Genomic DNA, 26,355 nt, shown 5'->3' with positions numbered 1-26,355 from the left:
GAGCACTCAGGATAACAAGTCGTCATGACAACCGGGGTTGCATGGAAGGGCCACTCCGCCTCTCACTGACTTTGCAGTTTCTGTCCTGCAATTTTGTTTTGTTTGTTGTGCATGTGCACCTCCCCCTCTAAAAGGGACAAAGCTGAACCAAATGTTACATGTGTTGAGTCGCCAGGGGAGGTCGAGATTAAGTGCTTTGAAATGGGGCTCGTATTTCACTTACTTTATAATTTATGGAGGCACTGGGCTGAGGATAGGACAATGTGGTAACATGGGATGCACTAGTATGAATTATAAGCATTCTAGGAGACAAATCGATGGTGACAATATGTTTTGGCTGCGTCAAGAGCAGATCCTCATTGTGGGTTTGTTGTTGTCACAGTATCTTAAGGGTCGCAGATGAACATATCTCGGGTTGTTGGGGATCATTTACAATTTGTCGTAATGTTCCAGGGACTAGTCAGCACTTCCTTGTGTTACTAAACTTCTATGTTGAGGCGGCAGGTAGCCTAGTGGTTAGATCATTGGGCCAGTAACCGAAAGAATGCTCAAGATTAAATCCCCAAGCTGACAAGGTAAAAATCTGTCGTTCTGCCCCTGAACAAGGCAGTTAACCCACTGTTCCTAGGCCGTCATTGTAAATAAGAATTTGTTCTTAACTGACTTGCCTAGTTAAAAAAATAAATAATTGGATCCTAAAAAGCTGCCTCCCCTTTGTGTTTGCACTGAGTTTTATTGCACTGCAGTACTCTTACAAGACAATGATTTGTATTGTAGGATATGATGATACTGTTTTGATCTTGCAATGGGAGCTGCATGGGAGTGTATCATAAACTACAACCTGTCTGCTAATCACAAATTACTGCTGCCCCCACCCCTTATCCATGTCAGTACGGGAGGCTCTCTGCAGGGGAGCAAGGGCTTGTAATATGAAAGCTATCCCCTGCCAAGGCACCATGTGCAAGCTCCTACAAGGTGCTTATAAATCCTGCCTTGCAGATAGGTCAAGTTTTTGATGTGGTCATGACCCAAGTTCATAAATTTCGATGATGTAGGAGCCTTGGTTAAAAGGATTGTGGATCACCTGTAAGAATGGACCATTTCGTTCCCCCTCCCTTCCCTTCCCTTGCCTTGCCTTGCCTTCCCAGACCCCTCTGCTTTCAAGTCCCATGAGCCACCACAGTGGGCATGAAGAGAGAGCGAGAAAAGAGATAGACAGAGAAAGAGAGGAGGCGAGTGGGTGAAACAGGCAATCAATAAATCAATATGTTTTACGCCACTAAGCCTCTCTCGCTCACTCTCTCACTCTCTCTCCCTCTCACTCTCACACACATAAACACACCTAACACAGTCCCACTCACCCACCACCCACACACTATGGCTCGGAAAAGTGTGGCCCATGCCAAAATACATTTTGTTGTTTTAGGGTTTATTTTTTTCATTCTATTACCCGTTTTGGATCATTAAGCTATTGATTTTTGCTTCACCGGGTAAGTGGTGCGCGAGACCCCAAGGAGAGAGCTGTAAAAACCCAGCAGAGAAGCAGCCCCAGCAGGACATTCTCTGAGTCTGACAGGCCAGTCCCATAGGCCAACAAAGGCCTCTTCTCTACCAGGAGGAAGAGACTGGGGATGTGTCCCCAATGGCACCCTATTCCTTATGTAGTGAACTACTTATGACCAGAGCCCTATGGGCCATTTGGGACACAGCCTGGGTCTGGTAGAGATAGAAACCCATACAAAATGTTAAGCTGGCCGTAACACAGATACATGTTTATGTTAGATACCGTATATAGCAACAAAGATGGATGCACTCAATTTAAAGAACCTGACTTCTTACCTACTGTTAGTCATAAAATATTACAATAGCTAATAATGGTGGATGAAAATAAATCCTACTCCCTTTGTAACTTATGTAACTTATTCAGAGTATGACATATTAACAGTAGCTCAGCAAAACTATCATTATATACATGGTAATGCCACATAAGGATTATGACTGTGTCCCAAATGGCACCCTTTTGACAAAGTAGTGCACTAAATAGGGAAAGGTGTGCCATTTGGGATGCAGACAATGATATTGTTACTGAAGGACAAGTTATACTATGTCCTCCTAAAGCACCTTTAGATAGAGATTCCTCATACGTGGCACCAACTATGGACATAATCCTCACACGGGGCACCAAACAATGGAGGGGATGGTTGTGTAATCTTTCCTCAAAAAGTCTTACATTATTACCACCTGTAGTTGAAAATTATGTATATTATCTAAATTTTCTAGGAATCTGTTAGTATAAAAAAAAGTTGTCACCCTGGAGCTTTGATTTCTGATAAAGTTCCTTCCCTCTGTATCCATGCTAGACATGGGAGAGATATTTCCGGGAGCAATTAAAGGGTACTATGGGTCCTTGATAAAAAAAAGTATAGGGAATAGGGTGCTATTTGGGACACACCCTCAGATAATTTTCTATCCATTAATACTGAAGACGATTCACGCTTTAAGATGGAGGATTATTGCTGCAGCTTTGCTTTCCTTTCCTTTTGTTAGGCTGCCCTCACCACGTCCTCCAAGGTGTCCACAAATGAAGCCCTAGTAAATTGAGTAAATGAAGGTGCAGGGAGGAAAGCGGTGGTGGGCTTGCTAATGTTACATCCCACCTCAGGGGGGACGGACATATTTCAGCTTTGTTCAAAGAGCAAATTAGGAGCCGCCGGTTTAATTTCAGCGGCGCAACCGCCCTCATCTGTCTCCTTTCTTTTTCGTTCTCTGTCTCGGGAATTGCGTTTGGAATGATGGAAGTTTTTAAATGATTCTATTCATTCTTTTGTGGGACTGAGAAGATGGTGGCGAGCTGCTCATTAAGGGGCCCTGTTGTTAGAGGGGTAAATAGCTGAAGCGGTAGAACGGAATAAAGGCAAGAACATGGAAACGTAGAAAAAGAGGAGGGATAGAGGAGTGTGATTGACAGATGCACTTGCCTGTCCTTGACACTTTGCAAGGGTGGAGAATTGTTCCTGGAAGAGAGAGAGAGAGGGAGAGTGTGAGTGAGTGTGCATTTTTTTTATGGAAACAAAAAGGTTCCCTGAAAATGTGTACACTCTTTTAAGAAGTGTGTCTGTGAGTTGCTTTCCACACAGACTAAGTTACAGTGATCAGTGTTCATTTTGCAAAGGCATTATGATGATGAAAGTGTTTGATGTGTGGGAGAGGGAGATTTCTCACCTATATTTCTCATCAAAAATTTGGGCAGATGGAGATGGCTTACTGAAAGCATCAATGTTGTTTCTTAGCCAAAAACAGATTTGGCAGTATCACACCCCCTCCTCCTCTCTTCCCCTCCCTTTACCCTCCCTTTTCCCCCTCCTCTCTTCCATGTTCTATATTTAATCAGCCAGGGAGAGAAGGAAGGGTGATTATGTGATCGGAGAGGAGGATGAGATGAGGTCAGGAGGGAAGAGGGTGTGTCTGGGCTGTCTGTGTTTGTGAATGTCTCAGGATGTTCGGTTTTAGTGAGAAGTTTGAGAAGTGTATGAGCGTGTGAGTGTGAGTGTGAGTGTGAGTGTGTGTGTGTGTGTGTACTCCAGCCAGGGAGTAGGCAGTTCCCTGCTATAGTAATTACTTACAGCAGTAAATTGTCCCTACGGTCATAGGCCTCAGATCTGCCCTCCCTTTCTGAAAGTGACACTTGAGCATTCTGTCTCCAGGACTGGAGGGAGAGGAGAGGGGAGAGAGAGAGATTTGGAGAAAGAGAAAAAGGGGGAGGAAAAGAGAGCTGTCAATCTATAGTATTGGACTATTCATCCCCCCACTCTCTTGAGGTGCTGAGGGACTTGGGGCAGGGAGTTTGGAGAAAGATGGAGGTTGAACATTACATAACTCCAGTGGGCATTACTCGGCCATTAATGACATGGATTGCACCTCACTGGTAGTTATCCCTCTCTCTCTCCCCCTCTCCTCTCTCTTCCCTCTCTGTCTTTCTCCTCTCTGTGGTAGTGTGAGGAGCAGTACAAGGGCATGGTGACTGACTGACAGGTCATTACCACACCCTTCCCTCACTCACTCTAACATCCCGAGACAGAAAGTAGCTCTCAGTCTTACATCAGAATTAGACGTTCATCCATGTGTCTCAAATGTCAGATTTCTAAATTGTTGCAAATGTCAAATTTCTAAGTGTTTCAGGTTAAGTTTAGGCATTAAATCCGAATGGTTAAGATAAGAAAAGGCTTAATTAAAACAAAAATCGCAAAAACAACTTTCCATCGCTGGATTCGAACTTGTAACCTTTGGAATCAGAGGCAGATTAACAAAAATCTCAAAAACAACTTTCTAACGCTGGATTTGAACTTGCATCCCCGTCCACAACAGACAACTAGGCTAACTACTACGTGGCAGGTAGTCTAGTGGTTAGAGCGTTGGGCCAGTAACTGAAAGGTTGCTGGGTCGAATCCCTGAGCTGACAATGTAAAAATCTGTTGTTCTGCCCCTGAACAAGGCACTTAACCCACTGTTCCCCAGTAGGCTGCCATTATAAATAAGAATTTGTTCTTAACCTGTCTAGGACACAGGTTTGCTATCGGAATTCCGCTGAAAAGGCAGCGCGGGAAATTCAAAAATATTTTGGGGAAATATTTAACTTTCACACATTAACAAGTCCAATAGGGCAAATGAAAGATACACATCTTGTTAATCTACCCATCGTGTCCGATTTTTTTAATGTTTTACAGCGAAAACACAACATATATTTATGTTAGATCACTACCAAATCCAAAAAAACACAGCCGTTTTCACCAGCCAAAGATAGTCACAAAAGCAGAAATAGACATAAAATGAATCACTAACCTTTGATAATCTTCACCAGATGACACTCACAGGACATCATGTCACACAATACATTTATGTTTTGTTCGATAATATGCATATTTATATCCACAAATCTCGGTTTACATTGGCGCCATGTTCAGAAATGCCTCCAAAATATCCGGAGTAATTACAGAGCGCCAAGTCATATAACAGAAATACTCATCATAAACTTTGATGAAAGATACATGTTTTACATATAATTAACATGTTTTACATATAATTAAAGATACACTTGTTCTGAATGCAACCGCTGTGTCAGATTTTTTTTTAACTTTACGAAAAAAGCATACCATGCAATAATCTGAGACGCGCTCAGAAATACACAACATTTCTCCGCCATGTTGGAGTCAACAGAAATACGAAACTACATCCTAGATATTCCCTTTCCTTTGATGATCTTTCATCAGAATGCAGTGCCAGGAATCCTAGTTCAGCAATAAATCATTGTTTTGTTCGATAATGTCCATTACTAGTGTCCAATTAGCTACTTTTGCTAGCACGTTTAGTTCACATGTCCAAAAGCTGGCGCCGGTCCAGGTGAACTCGGACGAAATCTTCAAAAAGTTATATTCCAGGTCGAATAAACTGGTCAAACTAAGTAGAGAATCAGTCTTCGGGATGTTATTATCATATATATCCAATAACGTTCCAACCAGAGCATTCATTTTTGTCTACAGAGTAATGGAACGCATGGCGATATCATGAGAAATGCGCCTGACCAGGAACTGGCATTCTGCCAGACCACTGACTCAGATAGCTGCCATCCGGTCCCACATCACACTAGAGGCTTCATTCCACGTTCTACTGACTATTGACATCTAGTGGAAGGCGTAGGAAGTGCGAACAGATCCATATCTTACTGGGATGTGAATAGGCGATGAGTTGAAAATCAACCAGCCCCAGAATTTCCACTTCCTGTTTGGAAGCTTGCCTGCCATATGAGTTCTGTTATACTCACATACATAATTCAAACAGTTTTAGAAACTTCAGAGTGTTTTCTATCCAATAGTAATAATAATATGCATACATTAGCATCTGGGACAGAGTAGGAGGCAGTTCACTATGGGCACGCAATTCATCCAAAGTGAAAATGCTGCCCCCTATCCCTAAAAAGTTATTAACTGACTTGCCTAGTTAAATAAGTGAAACATGAAGGTAACAGTGCTCACTGTTGCCCCTAGTGGCTGGTTTCCAAGTAATCTCCTGACTTCCTCAGACATGGATCAACATCAAATACTGACTTGTATCACCGGTGACCTGCGCATGTATGCAGGGGATGCCCTGGATTATGACACAAAACTCAGTCTATGAAGCTCATAAATACCCTTGGGGCAATTACCAAGACCACTCCTCCCACTCTCTCTACCTCAGTGATGGCTAGTCAGGGGACAAAGAGAGGGAGGGAGGAAGAGAAAGACGTTGCCCAGTTCCAAATTGGAATGCTTTTTTTTTTTCATTAGATAAGTAAAATCAAGTGATGACACACTGTTTGATTTATGTCCACTTCTGGGGAGAGAAAAGATCATTTATAGCTTTCTCTTGCCATCTAATCGACACTGCAAAGCTTATGCATTCTGTGTCAATGGGTTTAGAAAAAGGCCCTGCAAATACTCAACACCCTCTTTTGCTCTCTTTCTCTTTCTCTCTCTCTCACACACACACACACACACACACACACACAATAAACACCTCTCTTTGGCCTTATCTACACTTTTCTCACACCAATTTACTTTCTAACACGGTCATATTCTCTTTCTGCTCTCTCCTTCTCTTCTCTCTCCCTTCTCTCATGCTCAACTTCCATCTCCAACACCTTCTGCCTTTCTTATAAAAAGCGTATTTATATCTTGAACAAAAATATAAATGCAACATGTTAAGTGTTGGTCCCATGTTTCATCCCTGTTTGTGAGCATTTTGTTCTTTGCCAAGATAATCCATCCACCTGACAGGTGTGGCATATCAAGAAGCTGATTAAACAGGATGATCATTACACAGGTGCACCTTATGATGGAGACATGTTTTCAGAAGATGGGCAGGGACTCTGGTCCCAGGACAAAGAATAGGGGTGGGAGGGCCAAGAGACCTGAGGTGGCAGAATGGAGTGCTCGGGTTGGGATGTAGGGTTTGAGTATAGCTTGAAGGCAGGGAGGGGCAGTTCCTCTTGCTATGCTGTAGGTAAGCACCATGGTCTTGTAGTGACTGTGAGCTTCAACTGGAAGCCAGTGGAGTGTGCAGAGGAGCTGTGTGACATGAGACAACTTGGGAAGATTGAAAACCAAGCGGGCTGATGTGTTCTGGATAAGATGCAGGGGTTTGATGACACAAGCCCAGCCAACAGCGAGTTGCAGTAGTCCAGACGGGATAGGAGTGCCTGGATTAGAACCTGCAGATGTTGTAGAGCATGAACCTGCAGGAGAGGGTCACTGCTTTGATGTTTGCATAGAACGACAGGTTGTTATCCAGGGTCACGCCAAGGTTCTTTGCACTCTGGGAGCGTGACACTGTAGAGTTGTCAACCATGATGGAGAGGTCTTTGAGCGGGCATGCCTTCACCAGGAGGAAGAGCGGTTCCATCTTGTCGAGGTTGAGCTTGAGGTGGTGGGCCGACATCGAAGTTGAGATATCTGCCAGGCATACAGAGATGCGTGTCGCAACCTGGGTGTCAGAAGGGTGAAGAAGAAAAGTAGTAGAGTGTCATCCACATAGCAATGATAGGTGAGACCATGTGAGTATATGACAGAGCCAGGTAACTTGGTGTGTAGAGAGAAGAAAAGAAGGCCTACAGTGCCTTCGGAAAGTATTCAGACCCCTTGACTTTTTCCACATTTTGTTACATTACAGCCTTATTAAAAAATGGATTAAATATTTTTTTTCCCCTCAGCAATACCTTATTTACATAAGTATTCAGACCCTTTGCTATGAAACTGGAAGTTGAGCTCAGTAGCATCCTGTTTCCATCCTTGAGATGTTTCTACAACTTGATTGGAGACCACATGTGGTGAATTCAATTGATTGGACATTATTTGGAAAGGCACACCTGTCTATATAAGGTCCCACAGTTGACAGTGCAGCGGATACTGAGGAAGAGAAGGTAGGATAGGAGATAGGATAGAAGAGGAGAGAGTAGAGTGAGAGAGAGAGAGAGAGAGAGAGAGAGAGAGAGAGAGAAGATTGCGACGGCGCATGACCATCTGGGTAGGGGCTGAGTGGTTAGGGTTGGAGGAAAAGGAAACAATGTAGTGATCAGAGACCTAGAGGGGGGTTGCAGTGAGATTAGTAGGTGAGCAGCCTCTAGTAAAGATGAGGTCAAGCGTATTACCTGTGAGTTGGAGGGGATTGGGAAAGGGTGAGGTCAAAAGTGGTTAGGGTTGGAGGAAAAGCACACCTCCCTGTAGTAATTGTAGTAATTACTGATTGCCTAGGAGAGGTCTACATTGAGACCAAAGGGAGCAAGCATCTGTTTGTATTGTTAAAACGAGAGGCTGCCTGGATCTTTAATTTAAAGACCCTTGCTCCCTTCGGTCTCAACGTAGACTTTGATCTGAAGCCATTCTTGTGGATATTGTGATTTTGCTATTCATTGTAAATGTTTGTAGGCCTATGTAGCCAAATTGTATCTATGATCGCATGCTATCATTCATGATTTTCTATGTTATATTTATATCTGTAAATTAACCAATGATATCAAACCACACCCGACCATGATTACAGACCCCTGTGCGTGTCCTTTGATACTATAGAAACTAGTGACCCGCAGTGTTTGTCATTATAACCTGATGAAGACAGCTTGTCTGTCGAAACATTGGTTATTAGGTTATTACATTATTGCAGCTGAGCTCCTAGAGTGAGCTGCTCTCCTTTTCTTTTTCAAGTGTTCTACACCTCGCCTAAACAGGTGTGAATTTCTTTGGCCTCCAGACTCCTAGTTACAGTTTTGACTTCGGGGTCACTTAGAAAAGTTCTTGTTTTTGAAAGAAAATCACTTTTTTTTCTCCATTTAAATAACAATTGATCAGAAATACAGTGTAGACATTGTTAATGTTGTAAATGACTATTGTAGCTGGAAACGGCAGATTTTTCATGGAATATCTACATAGAAGTAGAGAGGCACATTATCAACAACCATCACTCTTGTGTTCCAATGGCACGTTGCTAATTGATCATTAGAAAACCCTTTTGCAATGATGTTAGCACAGCTGAAATCTGTTGTGCTAATTAAAGAAGCAATAAAACTGGCCTTCTTTAGACTAGTTGAGTATCTGGAGCATCAGCATTTGTGGGTTTGATTTACAGGCTCAAAACGTCCAGAAACAAATACCTACTCGTCAGTCTATTCTTGTTCTGAGAAATGAAGGCTATTCCATGTGAGAAATTGCCAAGAAAGTGAAGATCTCGTACAACGCTGTGTACTACTCCCTTCACATTACAGCGCAAACTGGCCCCGGTGCACAACTGAGCAAGAGGACAAGTACATTAGAGTGTCTGGTTTGAGAAACAGACGCCGCACAAGTCCTCAACTGGCAGCTTCATTAAATAGTACCCGCAAAACACCAGTCTCAACGTCAACAGTGAAGAGGCGACTCCGGGAAGCTGGAAGCTGGCCTTCTAGACAGAGTTGCAAAGAAAAAGCCATATCTCAAACTGGCCAAAAAAAAAAATAGATTAAGATAGGCAAAAGAACAGACACTAGACAGAGAAACTCTTTCTAGAAGGCCAGTATCCCGGAGTCGCCTCATCACTGTTGAGACTGGTGTTTTGCAAGTACTATTTAATGAAGCTGCCAGTTGAGGACTTGTGCGGCATCTGTTTCTCAAACTAGACACTTTTGATGTTATTTTAATGTTTTAAAAATTAGCTTTTCTTTCAAAACAAGGACATTTCTAAGTGACCCCAAACTTTTGAATGGTAGTGTAAATTGGCTTGAAAATCTAGCAATGATCAACAACCAACTTGACAGAGCTTGAAGAATAATTTGTTTTTTTATAATGTGCAAATATTGTACAAACCAGGTATGCAAAGCTCTTCGAGACTTACCCAGAAAAACTCACAGCTGTAATCTCTGCCAAGGTTGATTCTAACACACATTGACTCAAGGGGTTGAATACATATGCAATCAAGATATATTAGTGTTTCATTTTTCATCAATGTTTGACAAATGTTAATAGTTCTATTCCACTTTGACATTACAGTGTATTTTGTGTAGATCGTTGATAAAAAATTACAATTACAATTATTTATTTTTTTACCTTGTAACATTACAAAACATCCGTCTGCAAGGATGACTGTAAGTCACTTTGGAGAAAAGCGTCAGCTAAATAGCATATATTATTAGAATCCCCATGAAAATGTTACAGAGGCTGTTGATTGCCGGCATACTGTATGTCTAATTTTATAGCAATCTGTGTGTGTGTGTGTGTGGGGGGGGGGGGGTGGGGGGGGGTGCGTGTGCGTGCGTGCGTGTGCGCATGCGTGTGTGCGCTCGTGTGTGTGTGTGTGTGCGTTGTAGAGTTATTCTCATCCAAACGACACATCTCCACATTCTATTATTATCTAGCTGTAATATGATGCTGGTTGCATTTCAAATGTGTTTGAAGGCTAAATGAAGTGCCATTGTCACAATCGCTGATGGAATTTTTGCAGACAGACTAAAATAAGGCAAATGTATATATTTTTTATATATATATATACAGTACCAGTCAAAAGTTTGGACACGCCTACTCATTCAAGGGTTTTTCTTCATTTTAATTTTTATTATATAGATTGTAGAATAATAGTGAAGACATTAGAACTATGAAATAACATGTGTGGAATCATGTAGCAACCAAAAAAGTGTTAAACAAATCTAAATATATTTGAGATTTGCGATTTTTCAACGTAGCCACCCTTTGCCTTGATGACAGCTTTGCACACTCTTGGCATTTTCTCAACCAGCCTCATGTGGTAGTTGGACTGCAGAATGAAGGAAAAGCAGTCAACAAGTACTCAGTATATGTGGGAACTCCTTCAAAACTGTTGGAAAAGCATTTCGCATGAAGCTGGTTGAGAGAATGCCAAGAGTGTGCAAAGCTGTCATCAAGGCAAAGGGTGGCTACTTTGAAGAAACTAAAATATATGTAACACTTTTTTGGTTGCTACATTATTCCATATGTGTTATTTCAGTTTTGTTATCTTCACTATTATTCATCAATATATAAAATAGTAAAAATGTTGAAAAACCCTGGAATGACTAGGTGTGTCCAAACTGTTGACTGCATGTTTTTGTTCAGCCACACGTTATTTGAATAGTCCCCTGTAAATTGTTTATAGATGCTTAAACTTTCAACAAACTGCAACTTGAAGAGAAAGGGAGCAGACATATTAACAGGATGAGAGATATGGTGGAAAATAAGTATTTGGTCACCTACAAACAAGCAAGATTTCTGGCTCTCACAGACCTGTAACTTCTTCTTTAAGAGGCTCCTCTGTCCTCCACTCGTTACCTGTATTAATGGCATCTGTTTGAACTTGTTATCAGTATAAAAGACACCTGTCCACAACCTCAAACAGTCACACTCCAAACTCCACTATGGCCAAGACCAAATAGGCGTCAAAGGACACCAGAAACAAAATTGTAGACCTGCACCAGGCTGGGAAGACTGAATCTGCAATAGGTAAGCAACTTGGTTTGAAGAAATCAACTGTGGGAGCAATTATTAGGAAATGGAAGACATTCAAGACCACTGATAATCTCCCTCGATCTGGGGCTCCACGCAAGATCTCACCCCGTGGGGTCAAAATGATCACAAGAACGGTGAGCAAAAATCCCAGAACCACACGGGGGGACCTAGTGAATGACCTGCAGAGAGCTGGGACCAAAGTAATAAAGCCTACCATCAGTAACACACTAAGCCGCCAGGGACTCAAATCCTGCAGTGCCAGACGTGTCCCCCTGCTTAAGCCAGTACACGTCCAGGCCCGTCTGAAGTTTGCTAGAGAGCATTTGGATGATCCAGAAGAAGATTGGGAGAATGTCAAATGTTCAGATGAAACCAAAATATAACTTTTTGGTAAAAACTAAACTCGTCGTGTTTGGAGGACAACGAATGCTGAGTTGCATCCAAAGAACACCATACCTACTGTGAAGCATGGGGGTGGAAACATCATGCTTTGGGGCTGTTTTTCTGCAAAGGGACCAGGACGACTGATCCGTGTAAAGGAAAGAATGAATGGGGCCATGTATCGTGATATTTTGAGTGAAAACCTCCTTCCATCAGCAAGGGCATTGAAGATGAAACGTGGCTGGGTCTTTCAGCATGACAATGATCCCAAACACACCGCCCGGGCAACGAAGGAGTGGCTTAGTAAGAAGCATTTCAAGGTCCTGGAGTGGCCTAGCCAGTCTCCAGATCTCAACCCCATAGAAAATCTTTGGAGGGAGTTGAAAGTCCATGTTGCCCAGCAACAGCCCCAAAACATCACTGCTCTAGAGGAGATCTGCATGGAGGAATGGGCCAAAATACCAGCAACAGTGTGTGAAAACCTTGTGAAGACTTACAGAAAACATTTGACCTCTGTCATTGCCAACAAAGGGTTTATAACAAAGTATTGAGATAAACTTTTGTTATTGTCCAAATACTTATTTTCCACCATAATTTGCAAATGAATTCATTAAAAATCCTACAATATGATTTTCTGGATTTTTTTTCTCATTTTGTCTGTCATAGTTGAAGTGTACCTATGATGAAAATTACAGGCCTCATCTTTTTAAGTGGGAGAACTTGCACAATTGGTGGCTGACTAAATACTTTTTTGCCCCACTGTATGTATGTATGTATGTATGAATGAATGTGTGTATGTGTGTGTGTGTGTGTGTGTGTGTGTGTGTGTGTGTGTGTGTGTGTGTGTGTGTGTGTGTGTGTGTGTGTGTGTGTGTGTGTGTGTGTGTGTGGACATGTAACCTGAAATGCATGACTCCTCATTAGTGAAGCAGTGTACAACCATATCAGAGTTTGAGTAGTTGGCTGGCTGCAAGGAAACGACCAGAGAAGCATAGACTGACTGTGCAAATTCATCATTTATCAAGATGTTTTTTTTTATGTAGTATTTGTTTTGCTTCCTCCCCCATGACTGACTCGCTACACAATCCATGGCCAAACAAGTAGGCCAAGCCATTACATTCTTGGAGAATTTGTCTCTCCTCTCCCATATTTACGAGATGTGAAAGAATATGACTGGCCCTGTCTGACCACCGTGAGGAGGGGTGGGAGAGGAAGCAAGAATTGGTAACAATTTACTTTACAGTCCCATCACAGATGGTAGTTAGAAAACAAGAGTAATAATTTATACTTTCTGGTAGAGTTTTAAAATTCATAAATCAAATTGCTAACTATTGCCACGACAGTGTGTGTGATATCCGTGGGGATTAAACAACAGACAACAAAAATACAGGTTTCGTTTGATGGCCAATACAATTGTATGTTATGTTAAAGCACCAAAAGGTACTTAGTGCTACTTCTTTCAATGAATACAGAAGAAACCAAAAGTAAGATATTAGTAATAGTAATGTCATAACATTATGCAATGTCTAAGTAAACACCAGGTAAATTTAATACGGTAGCAAAAGACTACTGCTACAATCTGAAGAAGGACTATGAAAGTAAGCAAGTCTCTTTCTCACTGTAAGAATTTCCAGCAGTGCTCTCTCGTTTTAATAATGAAATGACCTCCCCTCCGGTGTCAGACTTTCTCATAAATGTGATTCACTTTTTTCTTACTGCTATGATGAAAAAGTAGGTGTGTGTGTGTGTGTTCCCATAAAAATCCAAGTCAATGTAGAAATGACTAACCCCTGCGTTTCTATTTAGCAGTGAATCTATGGCAGCAGTGGATGAGGCAGAGTGGTGTAATTGGATTACATAATGGAGGGCAGCAGCAGACAGTGTGTGTATGTGTGTGTTTTATATATACAGTATTCAGCCCCCTTCGCATTTTTGTTGCCTTACAACCTGGAAATAAAATAGGGGGGTGGGGGGGGGGCGGTATCATTTGATTTACACAACATGCCTACCACTTTGAAGATGCAAACTATTATTTATTGTGAAACAAACAAGAAATAAGGAAAAAAAAAAAACTTGAGCGTGCATCAAGCTCCATCAACTTTGTTGGGTTCCACTTGTGTACAGCAATCTTTAAATCATACCACAGATTCTCAATTGGATTGAGGTCTGGGCTTTGGATTGGATTGAGGTCTGGCCATTCCAAGAAATGTAAATGTGTCACCTTAAACCACTCAAGTGTTGCTTTAGCAGTATGCTTAGGGTCATTGTCCAGCTAGAAGATGAACCTCCGTCCCAGTCTCTGGAAGACTGAAATAGGTTTCCCTCAAGAATTTCCCTGTATTTAGTGCCATCCATCATTACTTCAATTCTGACCAGTTTTCAGTCCCTGCCGATGAAAAACATCCCCACAGCTTGATGCTGCCACCACCGTGCTTCACTGTGGGGATGTTCTCGGGGTGATGATAGGTGTTGGGTTTGCACCAGACATAGCTTTTTCCTTGATGGCCAAAAAGCTCAATTTTAGTCTCATCTGACCAGCGTACCTTCGTCCATATGTTTGGGGAGTCTCCCACATGCCTTTTGGCAAATACCAAATGTGTTTGCTTATTTAAGCAATGGCTTTTTTCTGGCCACTCTTCCGTAAAGCCCGACTCTGTAGAGTGTATGGCTTAAAGTGGTCCGATGGACAGATACTCTAATCTCCGCTGTGGAGCTTTGCAGCTCCCTCAGGGTTATCTTTGGTCTCTTTGTTGCCTCTCTAATTAACCTCGCTAGCGTCCCACCTGTCCAAAAGCCAGGGGAAATGCAGAGCGCCATATTTAAAAAAAATACTATAAAAATCAAACTTGCATTAAATCACACATGTAAGACAGCAAATTAAAGCTACACTTGTTGTGAATCCAGCCAACATGTCAGATTTCAAAAAGACTTTTCGGCGAAAGCAAACCATGCTATTATCTGAGGATAGCAGCCTCCGTAAACAAAGAGAGAAACCATGTTTCAACCCTGCAGGCGCGACACAAAACACAGAAATAAAAATATAATTCATGCCTTACCTTTGACGAGCTTCTTTTGTTGGCACTCCAATATGTCCCATAAACATCACAATTGGTCCTTTTGTTCGATTAATTCCGTCGATTTATGTCCAAAAATTCCATTTATTTGGCGCGTTTGATCCAGAAAAACACTGGTTCCAACTTGTGCAACGTGACTACAAAATATCTCAGAAGTTACCTGTAAACTTTGCCAAAACATTTCAAACTACTTTTGTAATACAACTTTAGGTATTTTTTAACGTAAATAATCTATAAAATTGAAGACGGGATGATCTGTGATCAATACAGGAAGAAAACAAACTTTAGCATGCTTTCTGGTCACGTGCCTCTATCTAACAGTACACTTCATGTGACCCTCGTTCAAGATGGCCGTACTTCTTCATTACACAAAGGAATAACCTCAACCAATTTATAAAGACTGTTGACATCCAGTGGAAGCGATAGGAACTGTAAGAATGTCCCTGTAAATCTGGAATCCCAATGAAACCCCATTGAAAAGTGACCTAAAAAAAAATCTGAATGGTTTGTCCTCGGGGTTTCGCCTGCTAAATAAGTTATGTTATACTCACAGATATGATTCAAACAGTTTTAGAAACTTCAGAGTGTTTTCTATCCAAATCTACTAATAATATGCATATATTATCTTCTGGGGATGAGTAGCAGGCAGTTGAATTTGGGCATGCATTTCATCCGGACGTGAAAATACTTCCTCCCTGTCACCAAGAAGTTAATGCCCTACTTGCCTGCTCGGTGAGTTTTGGTGGGCAACCCTCTCTTAGCAAGTTTGTTGTGATGCCATATTCTATCCATTTCCATTTTTTTTGCTCCCTGGGATATTCAAAGTTTCTGATATTTTTCTATAACCCAAGACTGATCTGTAGTTCTCCACGACTTTGTCCCTGACCTGTTTGGAGAGCTCCTTGGTCTTCATGGTGCTGCTTGCTTGGTGGTGGCCCTTGCTTAGTAGTGTTGCAGACTCTGGGGCCTTTCAGAACAGGTGTATATATACTGAGATCTTGTGACGGATCATGTGACACTTAGATTGCACATTATGTGACTTCTGAAGGTAATTGGTTGCACCAAATCTTATTTAGGGGCTTCATAGCAAAAGGGGTGAATACACATACACGCACCACTTTTCCGTTTTTTTTTCTTTTCTTTTTTTCTAAACAAGTAATTTTTTTCCTTTCACTTCACCAATTTGAACTGTTTTGTGCATGTCCATTACATGAAATCCAAATAAAAATCAGGTTGTAATGCAACAAAATGACAGGTTGTAATGCAACAAAATAGGAGAAACGCCAAGGGGTCTGTCTTTGTCTTATCCCATGTAAATAGCAGGTCTTTTTCGTATATTTCTTAATCTCACTTTCTATCTACAAACTAAATATACTTTCCTGCAACCCGCCTCACCCAATGTGGTATGGATCTGCTATTTTTATTTATTATAACTGGAACTTCCATCAGGAGCTAGCCAGCTAACTAGCTACTATTCTTTGTTAGCCACAGCTAGCAGTCCTCGCCTTTTTCCCCCTGGCATCAGCCAGCCTTAGCTCGGACAATCACCTGCCAGTCTGCACAGCGTGATATCAACCAAGAGCATATCGGACTGCTTCTCTCCACCATATCACCGGATTCCTGCCGCTCTGGATCATTACACCGGATCATTACTCTGGATCATCACAGATAGCTAGCTGCAAACGAGTGGCTACTGTTAGCTAGCACCTCTGCCCCGAAGCAAGCACCCGCTAGCCTTGAGCTAGCCTCAAGCTAGGCCCATAAACCAGCTAATTCTAGGGCTACAATACCTCCTTTGCCAAACAGGCCTGGACCCTTTATTATCAACACGGAGCCCCGCCGATCCATCACGACTGGACTGCCGATGTGGTCTCCACAGGCTATTCTGTTACGATTTTGCCGAAGAACCATCTACTAGCCCTGGCCCGCTAGATTTTCTGAACGCTGTGTCCCCTGCTCGCCTAGCGTAGTAATGACTACCAAATAGCAACCTGACTCACCTATTGCTGCTCTTTTGACCCTATGATCACTCAGCTACACAGCTGATGCCCCCCGGACTGTTTCAGTAACACGGTACCTCATTTTGTCTACCTGTCGGCCCCAGCCTCGAACTCAGGTCCTGTATGTACCTAACTGACCCACTCTGCCCATTCATCACCATTTACCTGTTGTTGTCTTAGCTCTCCTGATCAACACCTGTGATTGCTTTATGCCTCTCTCTAATGTCAATAGGCCTTGTCTACTGCTGTCTTAGCTAGTTTTTATTGTTTTATTTCACTGTAGAGCCCTCAGTCCCACTCAAAATGCCTCTTCCGTCCCACCCCACACACATGTGGAGACCTCATCTAGGTTAACTGATGCCTGCAGAGACTAAACCTCTCTCATCAATGCTCAACGCATAGGTTTACCTCCACTGTACTCACATCCTACCATATCTTTGTCTGTACATTATGCCTTGAATCTATTCTACCACGCCCAGAAATCTGCTCCTTTTATTCTTTGTCCCCAACGCACTATACAACCAGTTCTAATAGCCTTTAGCCGTACCCTTATCCTACTCCTTCTCTGTTCATCTGGTGATGTAGAGGTTAACCCAGGCCCTGTAACCCCCAGTTCCACTCCTATTCCCCAGGCGCTATCATTTCTTGACTTCTGAAACCGTAAAAGCCTTGGTTTCATATATGTTAACATCAGAAGCCTCCTCCCTAAGTTAGTTTTTTTCACTGCTTTAGCACACTTCGCCAATCCCCATGTCCTAGCCGTGTCTGAATCCTGGCTTAGGCCACCAAAGGCCACCAAAAATTCTGACATTTCCATTCCCAACTACAACATTTTCCGCCAAGATAGAACTGCCAAGGGGGGTGGAGTTGCAATCTACTGCAGAGACAGCCTGCAGAGTTCTGTCATGCTATCCAGATATGTGCCTAAACAGCTTCTACTTTTAAAAATTCACCTTTCCAGAAATAAGTCTCTCACTGTTGCTGCTTGTTATAGACCCCCATCAGCCCCCATCTGTGCCCTGGACACCATATGTGAATTAATTGCCCCCCATTTATCTTCAGTTTGTACTGTTAGGTGACCTAAACTGGGATATGCTTAACACCCCAGCCTTCCTACAATCTAAGCTAGATGCCCTCGATCTCACACAATTATCATGGAACCTACCAGGTACAACCCCAAATCCGTAAGCACGGGCACCCTCATAGATATCATCCTGATCAACATGCCCTCTAAATACACCTCTGCTGTCTTCAAACAGGATCTCAGTGATCACTGCCTCAATGCCTGCGTGCGTAATGGGTCCGCGGTCAAACGACCACCCCTCATCACTGTCAAACGCTCCCTAAAACACTTGAGCAGACCTTTCTAATCGACCTGGCCCGGGTATCCTGGAAGGATATTGACCTCATTCCGTCAGTGGTTATTCTGGTTATTCTTTAAAAGTGCTTTCCTCGCCATCTTAAATAAGCATGCCCCATTCAGAAAAGATAGATAGCTGATGTTCTGAAAGAGCTGCAAAATCTGGACCCCTACACATCAGCTGGGCTAGACAATCTGGACCCTCTCTTTCTAAAATTATCTGCCGCAATTGTTGCAACCCCTATTACTAGCCTGTTCAACCTCTCTTTCGTATCGTCTGAGATCCCCAAAGATTGGAAACCAGCCGCGCTCATCCACCTCTTCAAAGGGGGAGACACTCTAGACCAAAACTGCTAGAGACCTATATCTATCCTACACTGCCTTTCTAAGGTATTCGGAAGCCAAGTTAATAAACGAAAAAAAGACCCAATAGTGATGTTTATGGGGCATATAGGAGTGCCAAGAAAGAAGCTCGTCAAAGGTAATGAATGTTTTATATTTTATTTCTGCGTTTTGTGTAGCGCCGGCTAAGCTAAATCTTTGTTTACGTCGCATTCAGGCATTTTGGGGTGTTGCATGCTATCCGATAATAGCTTCTCATGCTTTCGCCGAAAAGCATTTTAAAAATCTGACCTGTTGGCTAGATTCACAACGAGTGTAGCTTTAATTCAATACCCTGTATGTGTGTTTTAATGAACGTTTGAGTTTTAACGAGTACATTAAGCATTTAGCGTAGCGCATTTGCATTTCCAGGTGCCTAGTTGAGACATCTGCGTCTCAGATAGGAAACAGATCACCGACCATTTCGAATCCCACCGTACCTTCTCCGCTATACAATCTGGTTTCCGAGCTGGTCATGGGTGCACCTCAGCCACGCTCAAGGTCCTAAATGCTTTCATAACCGCCATCAATAAAGGACAATACTGTGCAGCTGTATTCATCGACCTGGCCAAGGCTTTCGACTCTGTCAATCACAGCATTTTTATCAGCAGACTCAACAACCTTTGTTTCTAAAATGACTGCCTCGCCTGGTTCACCAACTACTTCTCAGACAGAGCTCAGCGTGTTAAATCGGAGGGCCTGTTGTCCCCACCTCCGGCAGTCTCTATGGGGGTGCCACAGGGTACAAATCAATGATGTTGCTCTTGTGCTTGACACCGAGGTATCTCTCCCCCTTATAATTTGGGATCAAATATGCTCTGAAAGCAAACATGTTGACATGAGTACCCTGATATCGGGGAATTTGTGCCATTCTGAAAAAATTGTTAGTTTTTTGATCCACCTCTATTCAGACGACACCATTCTGTATACCTCTGACCCTTCTTTGGACGCTGTGTTAACAAACCTCCAGATGAGCTTCAATGCCATACAACTCTCCTTCTGTGGCCTCCAACTGCTCTTAAATGCAAGTAAAACTAAATGCATGCTCTTCATACCTAGGTGTCTGGTTAGACTGTAAACTCTCCTTCCAGACTTACATTACGCATCTCCAATCCAAAATTAAATCTAGAATTGGCTTCCTATTTCGCAAAAAAAGCATCCTTCACTCATGCTGCCAAACATACCCTCGTAAAACTGACTATCCTACCTATCCTTGACTTCGGGCAATGTCATTTACAAAATAGCCTCCAACACTCTATCAAAAAATGTGATGCAGTCTATCACAGCGCCATCCGTTTTGTCACCAAAGCCCCATATACTACCCAACACTGGGTATGCTCTCGTTGGCTGGCCCTCGCTTCTTATTCGTCGCCAAACCCACTGGCTCCAGTTCATCTATAAGTCTTTGCTAGGTAAAACCCTGCCTTATCTTATCAAACGAAAAGAGATGAATGGTGGTTGACCTTCATAAATTCAACAATGGGTAAAACAAAATAAATAATAATCTATTCCACTATTAGGGCAATAATTAAGATGTTTAAAACCACTGGAACAGTGGTAAACTCACTCAGGCCACTCCCACACAGTCCTAGCAAAAATTCACTTGAGAAATTGCTCTTTGCTAAGGAGCTATTTTTGTTTATTTTTGACCATTTTAATTGAAAACAATCACAGTAAGGACCTTAATTGCTATCCAGAAAATATTTGATATTGAGATAAAAAACAGCTGCATTGGACCTTTAAACAACATCTCTTTCTTTGAGAAATTGTATTTGTATAAAATATTTTTTTTCTTTAAATTGCATACAATATGGCACAGTATCTGTATTCTTTATTTTATACAGTCTTTTTTTGCTCATCTTTATCAAGTTGGCCAATAATTTTGAAGGTGACTGTATATCATGTTCTCCAAGGCCACACAAAAAGAGCTGCTGCTGCAGGAGTGGACTGTCATCACTGGAGCAACAATGGGCTGAGCTCTGTGTGTGTGAGTGCCTTTGCTAGTAGGAGAAGAAGCATGCTCCCAGAAAGGTGTTTTTTGATGTGAGTGTGTGTGTGTGTGTGTGTGTGTGTGTGTGTGTGTGTGTGTGTGTGTGTGTGTGTGTGTGTATGTGTGTGTCTGTGTTTGCAAGTGTGAATGAAGCAGAGAATTCTCAACTCACATGCAAACCGCACAACGTCTGTTTCTCACTAAGACACCGTGGGTGGATGTGCAAAGGGTGTGTGTGTGCATGCATGCGAGTGTGTGCGTGTGTGCGTTTTAATGGTGCTCCTTTTTGTGAAATTGAGCTGGAGATGGTATTTTCTCTCTGAGGGAAGTGTATAATGGGGAATGTGGGCTAGATAGTTGTAGGCTGTTCTAAATGATGTTTAATGTTGCTCAATGCTTCCATCCAGCTGTCTTCTTTTAGTCCCACGTTTTTTTTATCCTCACTCTTTATCTCCCTTTTCTCTCTCTCTCTCTCTCTCTCTCTCTCTCGCTGTCTTTCGGTCTCTCCACCACTCTTTCCCTCTATCGTTCTCTCCGCACCTCCTTCTCGCTTTCCCTCTCTCTCTCTTTCGATATCAACAGCCAGGGTGATATAAATAATGCATCAAAGTACATTAAAAACATTAGCAAGGCGATGAAAGAGAGGGAGGAAAGGAGAGAGAGAAGGGGAAAGGGTGACTGGGTCTTAGACGAAGGAGTGTTATTGTGCATGGAGAGATTTAGCAGGCCTGGACTTTTTACACTGAGGAAGAGATGGTAAAAAATACAGTAATATACGAAATTGTTCCCCTAATATTGTCAACCTCTTGTTGTTTACTGTGTTTACAGGTCGTTAACGTTAGAGCCAAACATGGCTTTATTGAGCTCCATCTAATCCTGAGTGTTGGCCAGTCCACTAACCATGAATTTAATTCATTACGGTGTATCACTCAACAGTGTTTTTGTTTTGGTTAGTCTGTGCATTGTAATTGCAACAAATTGGGAGAATGTAAGAACCGTGACGCATACACCCTTTCGTACACTACCCGACAACACACACACACACAGACACAAACAAGCGCACCAACATGCGCGCATCCACACACGTACACTCTTCGCTCTCTCTCTTTCCCCTCTGTGGCACGTCGTTCCTGCTCACCCCCCTCTCCCTTCCCTCCTGGCAGCGTGGCGATTGGCATATTAAAACATTGATTGGCAGCGAGCGTTTTGCGGCGTGTATTACTGAGACTGAGAGCATTGGGAAAGAAGCCAGGATTGACAGAAAGGCAGTGGAAGAATGGAATGAGGAGTGTAAAGGAAAGAGGGGGAATGGAAGGAGGGGTGTCTGGGCTGGCCAGCGAGAGCTAAAGAAGGCTCACATGCAGGGTGACAAGGCCTTATAGAAAAACTGGGTGTCTAGAGCATTTAAACAGACAGACGGACAGATATATGGACAGACGGACATAGCCAGACCAATTCAAAATGATGTATCTACAGTATATAGGGGCTGGTGAACTGCAATGTACTTAAACAGAGCCTGCACAACAACATCACACTGCCAAACATGTAAGAATGCATCCTCTCCCTTCTCTCGCCATCCTTTTTCATCTCCCTCTCTAAATTACTGCACCTGTACTATCAAATCTCAAGTCCTTCTCTCCCACCCTACGCAATTACATTATACAAAACACATTTACAAGACGTGTTACTTATTTGCCAAAGCGGTCATCAACATTTAGTAAATGGTGTGTAACTACTTGATGTGGAGTAAGCAATCCTAACATCTTTCCCTATCTCTCTTCTCTCTCTCTCCAGATGAACAGGCCTATCCAGGTGAAGCCTGCGGACAGCGAGAGTCGAGGAGGTAGTGCTCCACTTCTTTAAACTTGGCTGCCGTCCCACATCAGTGTCACCATTACCCCTCTCTTTCCACGCACACGCACACACACACACACACACACACACACACACACACACACACACACACACACACACAGTCCCACTCCCAACGTGTCACGCTTAATGGCCCTACCTCAACGGGAACTGACAGAATCCCAGCCAGCCCCCACAGGGTTCTCAAACATTTGTAATGTGTTACATAAACATTGGTCACACTCTCTCTTTGTATTGCTCAACTCTCTTAAAATATACGCTCTCCGTCCAACACCAATTTAGTTGGGAATTAAGCATAAGCAAATTTTGAATAGCATCAGCGAGAGAGAGAAAGAGAGAGAGAGAGAGAGAGAGAGAGAGAGAGAGAGGAGGAAAAGAAGTAGAGCATGCAATGAGGAAAAAATCATATCGTGTGAGAGAGATAAAGGTGGAGAATGGGGGAGGAGGCAGGAGAGGGAGAAGGGAAGAAAGAAAGAGAGAGAAAAGTAGAGAGCATGTGAGGGGAAGAAGGACAGAAAGAGAGGAGAGAAGAAGAGGTAGAGAGAGAGAGTTACTGAGGGATTGCATGACTTCCTCCCTGTTTATTCCGGTCCTCTCTAACTGTGATTGATGGAGCTGTGGAGTGAAGAGAGAAACAATTGGCGGGAGGGCTAGAGAAGAATTCTTACTTTTCTCCCTCACCCTCTCTCTTCCTATACCTCTCTCAATCCCACATTTCCCACGTCTCTCTCTCCCTCGCTCTTCTCCACCTTATTTTTCTCTTTCTCTATCATCCCCTCTTTCTCTAAGTCCCTCTTCCTCAAATCCGGGCCTCGCACCACTGCTGGTTTTCCATTCTTCCCCTCAAACCAGGGACTGATTCTGCCCTGAAAACACATTCAGGCATTTTAGCTTATTTTGAAATGGAGGTATCGTGACTAGTTTCCTGGACACAGATTAAGGGCGTTTTCACACATAGTCCTGAGCAATAGTTCAAATCAGAGTTTGGTTATTTGTTACATTTGTATTTTCTATTTTTTTCTTTTGGTCCCGGCCGGTTTCACATTGCCAAATGTCAAACGAACTAAAATGCCTGAGCAAAACCACATGTTAATGCAACTCATTTGTTTATTGGAGAGAAATCTTCACGTTCAGTCCATCTATGATTATCAAAAAATTAAAATGTATGTCCCCAAACTTCATGTTACTTCCTCTTCTGGGTCTTCCAACAACACGCGGGAGGAAACAGCGCCTCTCTAACTGCACCTCAAATGGGCTACTTTTAGTGGCCCGTCTCCCCTAATCTGCATCGGATGCGCTCATAAATGCGCTGCGATTTACAATGTTTCAAAGAGATCAAGTTATGGTACTGTGTGGATCAAATGTTCATAGTCAAACAACCAATAATAACTCTTGTTATTTTCCTGTGTTTGGTCTGGACTGCATTCTCATCTGCAGCAAACCGCACCACCACACAAATGGAATCAGACTGAGACCACCCTTTTTGAGTGAACCACGGTGCGTTGTTTAGAGTGTGCGCACCAGTCCAAACTAACCGAACTAAAGAGGGAAAACGTGCCAAAGTTGGGAAAAACCGCTCCAAACCAATTTGGTGTGAAATCGCCCGAAATCTAGTCCTGGACTAAAACAGGATTTAAATGGAGATTCTCCAATGAGCATAGTTTTTAATCCAGGAGTAGGGTTAATCTGTGTCAGGGAAACAGTGAAACTCTCCCCAGAACGGCCTCACCATATAGTTGGTTCGATGGACATTCTCTAGTCAAATACCGCTTTATGGTCCTATAGACTTGGTCTGTAAACATTGCGTCACTTCAAACATCCCCGTCCTAGAGAGTCAAAGACTTATTGGTTCCTATTGATTTAATCTCAAAATGAATATGTTAGTGTGTTGTGTTAAGCATTGTTTCCCTCTGAGAGATGTAACGATTACTGGTGCCATCCCATGGGAACTGTGAAGACTTTGGCAGTCAATGTGTGTGTCCTCCATCCCTGATCTCCGAGCCACACTTGTAAACATTCCCCCTTGTGCAAGGCCAGAGCTGAGATTAGTCTTGTTGACTCTGCAAGGACAGCCTGTCAGGCAAAGGCAGAGGGTGAAGCAGACCCTAAACACACACACAAACACACACGCTCTCAGCCTTGCACACTGAAAACTCGATACACTTGAAAACATTCACAGACTCACACACACACACACACTCGTCACAAGTGCACATCCACGTGTGCGCACACATACCTGTTCATGACCAGTTCCTCTTTGTTTCAGAAGACAGAAAACTATTTGTGGGAATGCTCAACAAGCAGCAGTCCGAAGATGATGTGCGACGTCTCTTTGAGTCGTTTGGCAGCATTGAAGAGTGCACCATCCTTAGAGGTCCTGATGGAAACAGCAAAGGTCAGTGTGTGTGGTTCCACCACCACCACAGCTATGTAATGTTCATCATCACACCATAGCATTAAGGACATTTCAAACATGTCTTTATTTATTTGGATTTATTTGAGTTGGGATTTAAGCAATTAAATCATTGTCACCTTGACTTAACAATAGCCAGATGCATTGTATTCTATCATCACACTTTAGCGTGCTTTAATTTCCGGGATTTATGTTATTTGGCATTAAGCCTATGCCTGGCTAACAGTAACCTTTTAGGAAGCTTCACCATACTCTTCATCAGGATCCGGGGTGAAATTTCCCCTAGGTACTGATCTAGGATCAGATTCCCCTCCCTCAAGAATGGCGCTGCAATGGATAGCTGCCGTTTTATGAGCCTCTGACCAATTCTGCTATTTAGTGGGGGTTTTTGCGCTTTTGTACATAATGATCTGTCATCGTTTCCTATGACCGAAGAGAGCTTCTGGATATCAGAACAGCAATCACTAACCTCGATTTGGATGAAGATTTCTACCTTAGTGATTCGGCAACCCAGGACATACTGCTCACCCCGGACAAGGCCCGAATCCCAGAGATTCGGAAAAGGACGAGACGGCGTAAGAGAGGCCGACGTTCGGGCACCCTGACGACACTACGTTGGCGAGTAAATAAACCGTGTCTACCCTCCTGGAAAACAAACTGCACAAGCTCCGTTCGAGACGATCCTATCAACAGGACATGAAGAACTGTAATATCCTATTTTTCTCGGAGTCATGGCTGAGCAAGGACATGGATAATATGCGTGTCGGTAAAAATGAGGAACACCTTCCTAATATTGAGTTGCACCCCCCCCCCTTTTCCCCCAGAACAGCCTCAATTCGTCAGGGCATGGACTCTACAAGGTGTCAAAAGCGTTCCACAGGGATGCTAGCCCATGTTGACTCCAATGCTTCCCACGTTTGTGTAAAGTTGGCTGGATGTCCTCTGGTGGTGGAACATTCTTGATACACACAGGAAACTGTTAAGTGTGAAAAACCCTGCAGCGTTGCAGTTTTTGACACACATAAACCGGTACTACCATACCCCGTTCAAAGGCACTTAAATATTTTGTCTTGCTCATTCAATGGCTGACTGGTACACATACACAATCCATGTCTCAATTGTCTCAAGGCTTATAAATCCTTATTTAACCCGTCTCCTCCCCTTCATCTACACTGATTGAAGTGGATTTAACAGGTGACATTAATAAGAGAGCATAGCTTTCACCTGGATTCATCTAGTCAGTCTATGACATGGAAATAGCAGGTGTTCCTAATGTTTAGTACACTCACCGTACACCTAGCTGGCTTTTCTATGCATCGGCAGAATCAAACGACGTAAGCTCAAGGAGGGAGGTGTGTGTCTCTTTTT

General features: G+C 42.8%; 1 protein-coding gene across 1 annotated transcript in view; it reads left to right on the top strand.

Moving 5' to 3' along the window:
- The window catches only part of LOC139370920 (CUGBP Elav-like family member 4), a 105,532-nt gene that overhangs the window by 60,681 nt on the left and 18,496 nt on the right, over positions 1 to 26,355 (top strand). Inside the window, exons 3-4 of the mRNA XM_071110806.1 lie at positions 22,497 to 22,545; positions 24,841 to 24,969. Of these exons, the coding sequence (XP_070966907.1) occupies positions 22,497 to 22,545; positions 24,841 to 24,969 (178 nt within the window). The remainder of the gene's footprint in view (positions 1 to 22,496; positions 22,546 to 24,840; positions 24,970 to 26,355) is intronic.

The sequence above is a fragment of the Oncorhynchus clarkii genome, chromosome 17 (assembly GCF_045791955.1).
Source record: "Oncorhynchus clarkii lewisi isolate Uvic-CL-2024 chromosome 17, UVic_Ocla_1.0, whole genome shotgun sequence".
Taxonomy (NCBI): Eukaryota; Metazoa; Chordata; class Actinopteri; order Salmoniformes; family Salmonidae; genus Oncorhynchus; species Oncorhynchus clarkii.
The sequence above is the reverse complement of the archived record's forward strand: the minus strand, read 5'-3'. Positions and strand labels throughout refer to the sequence as shown.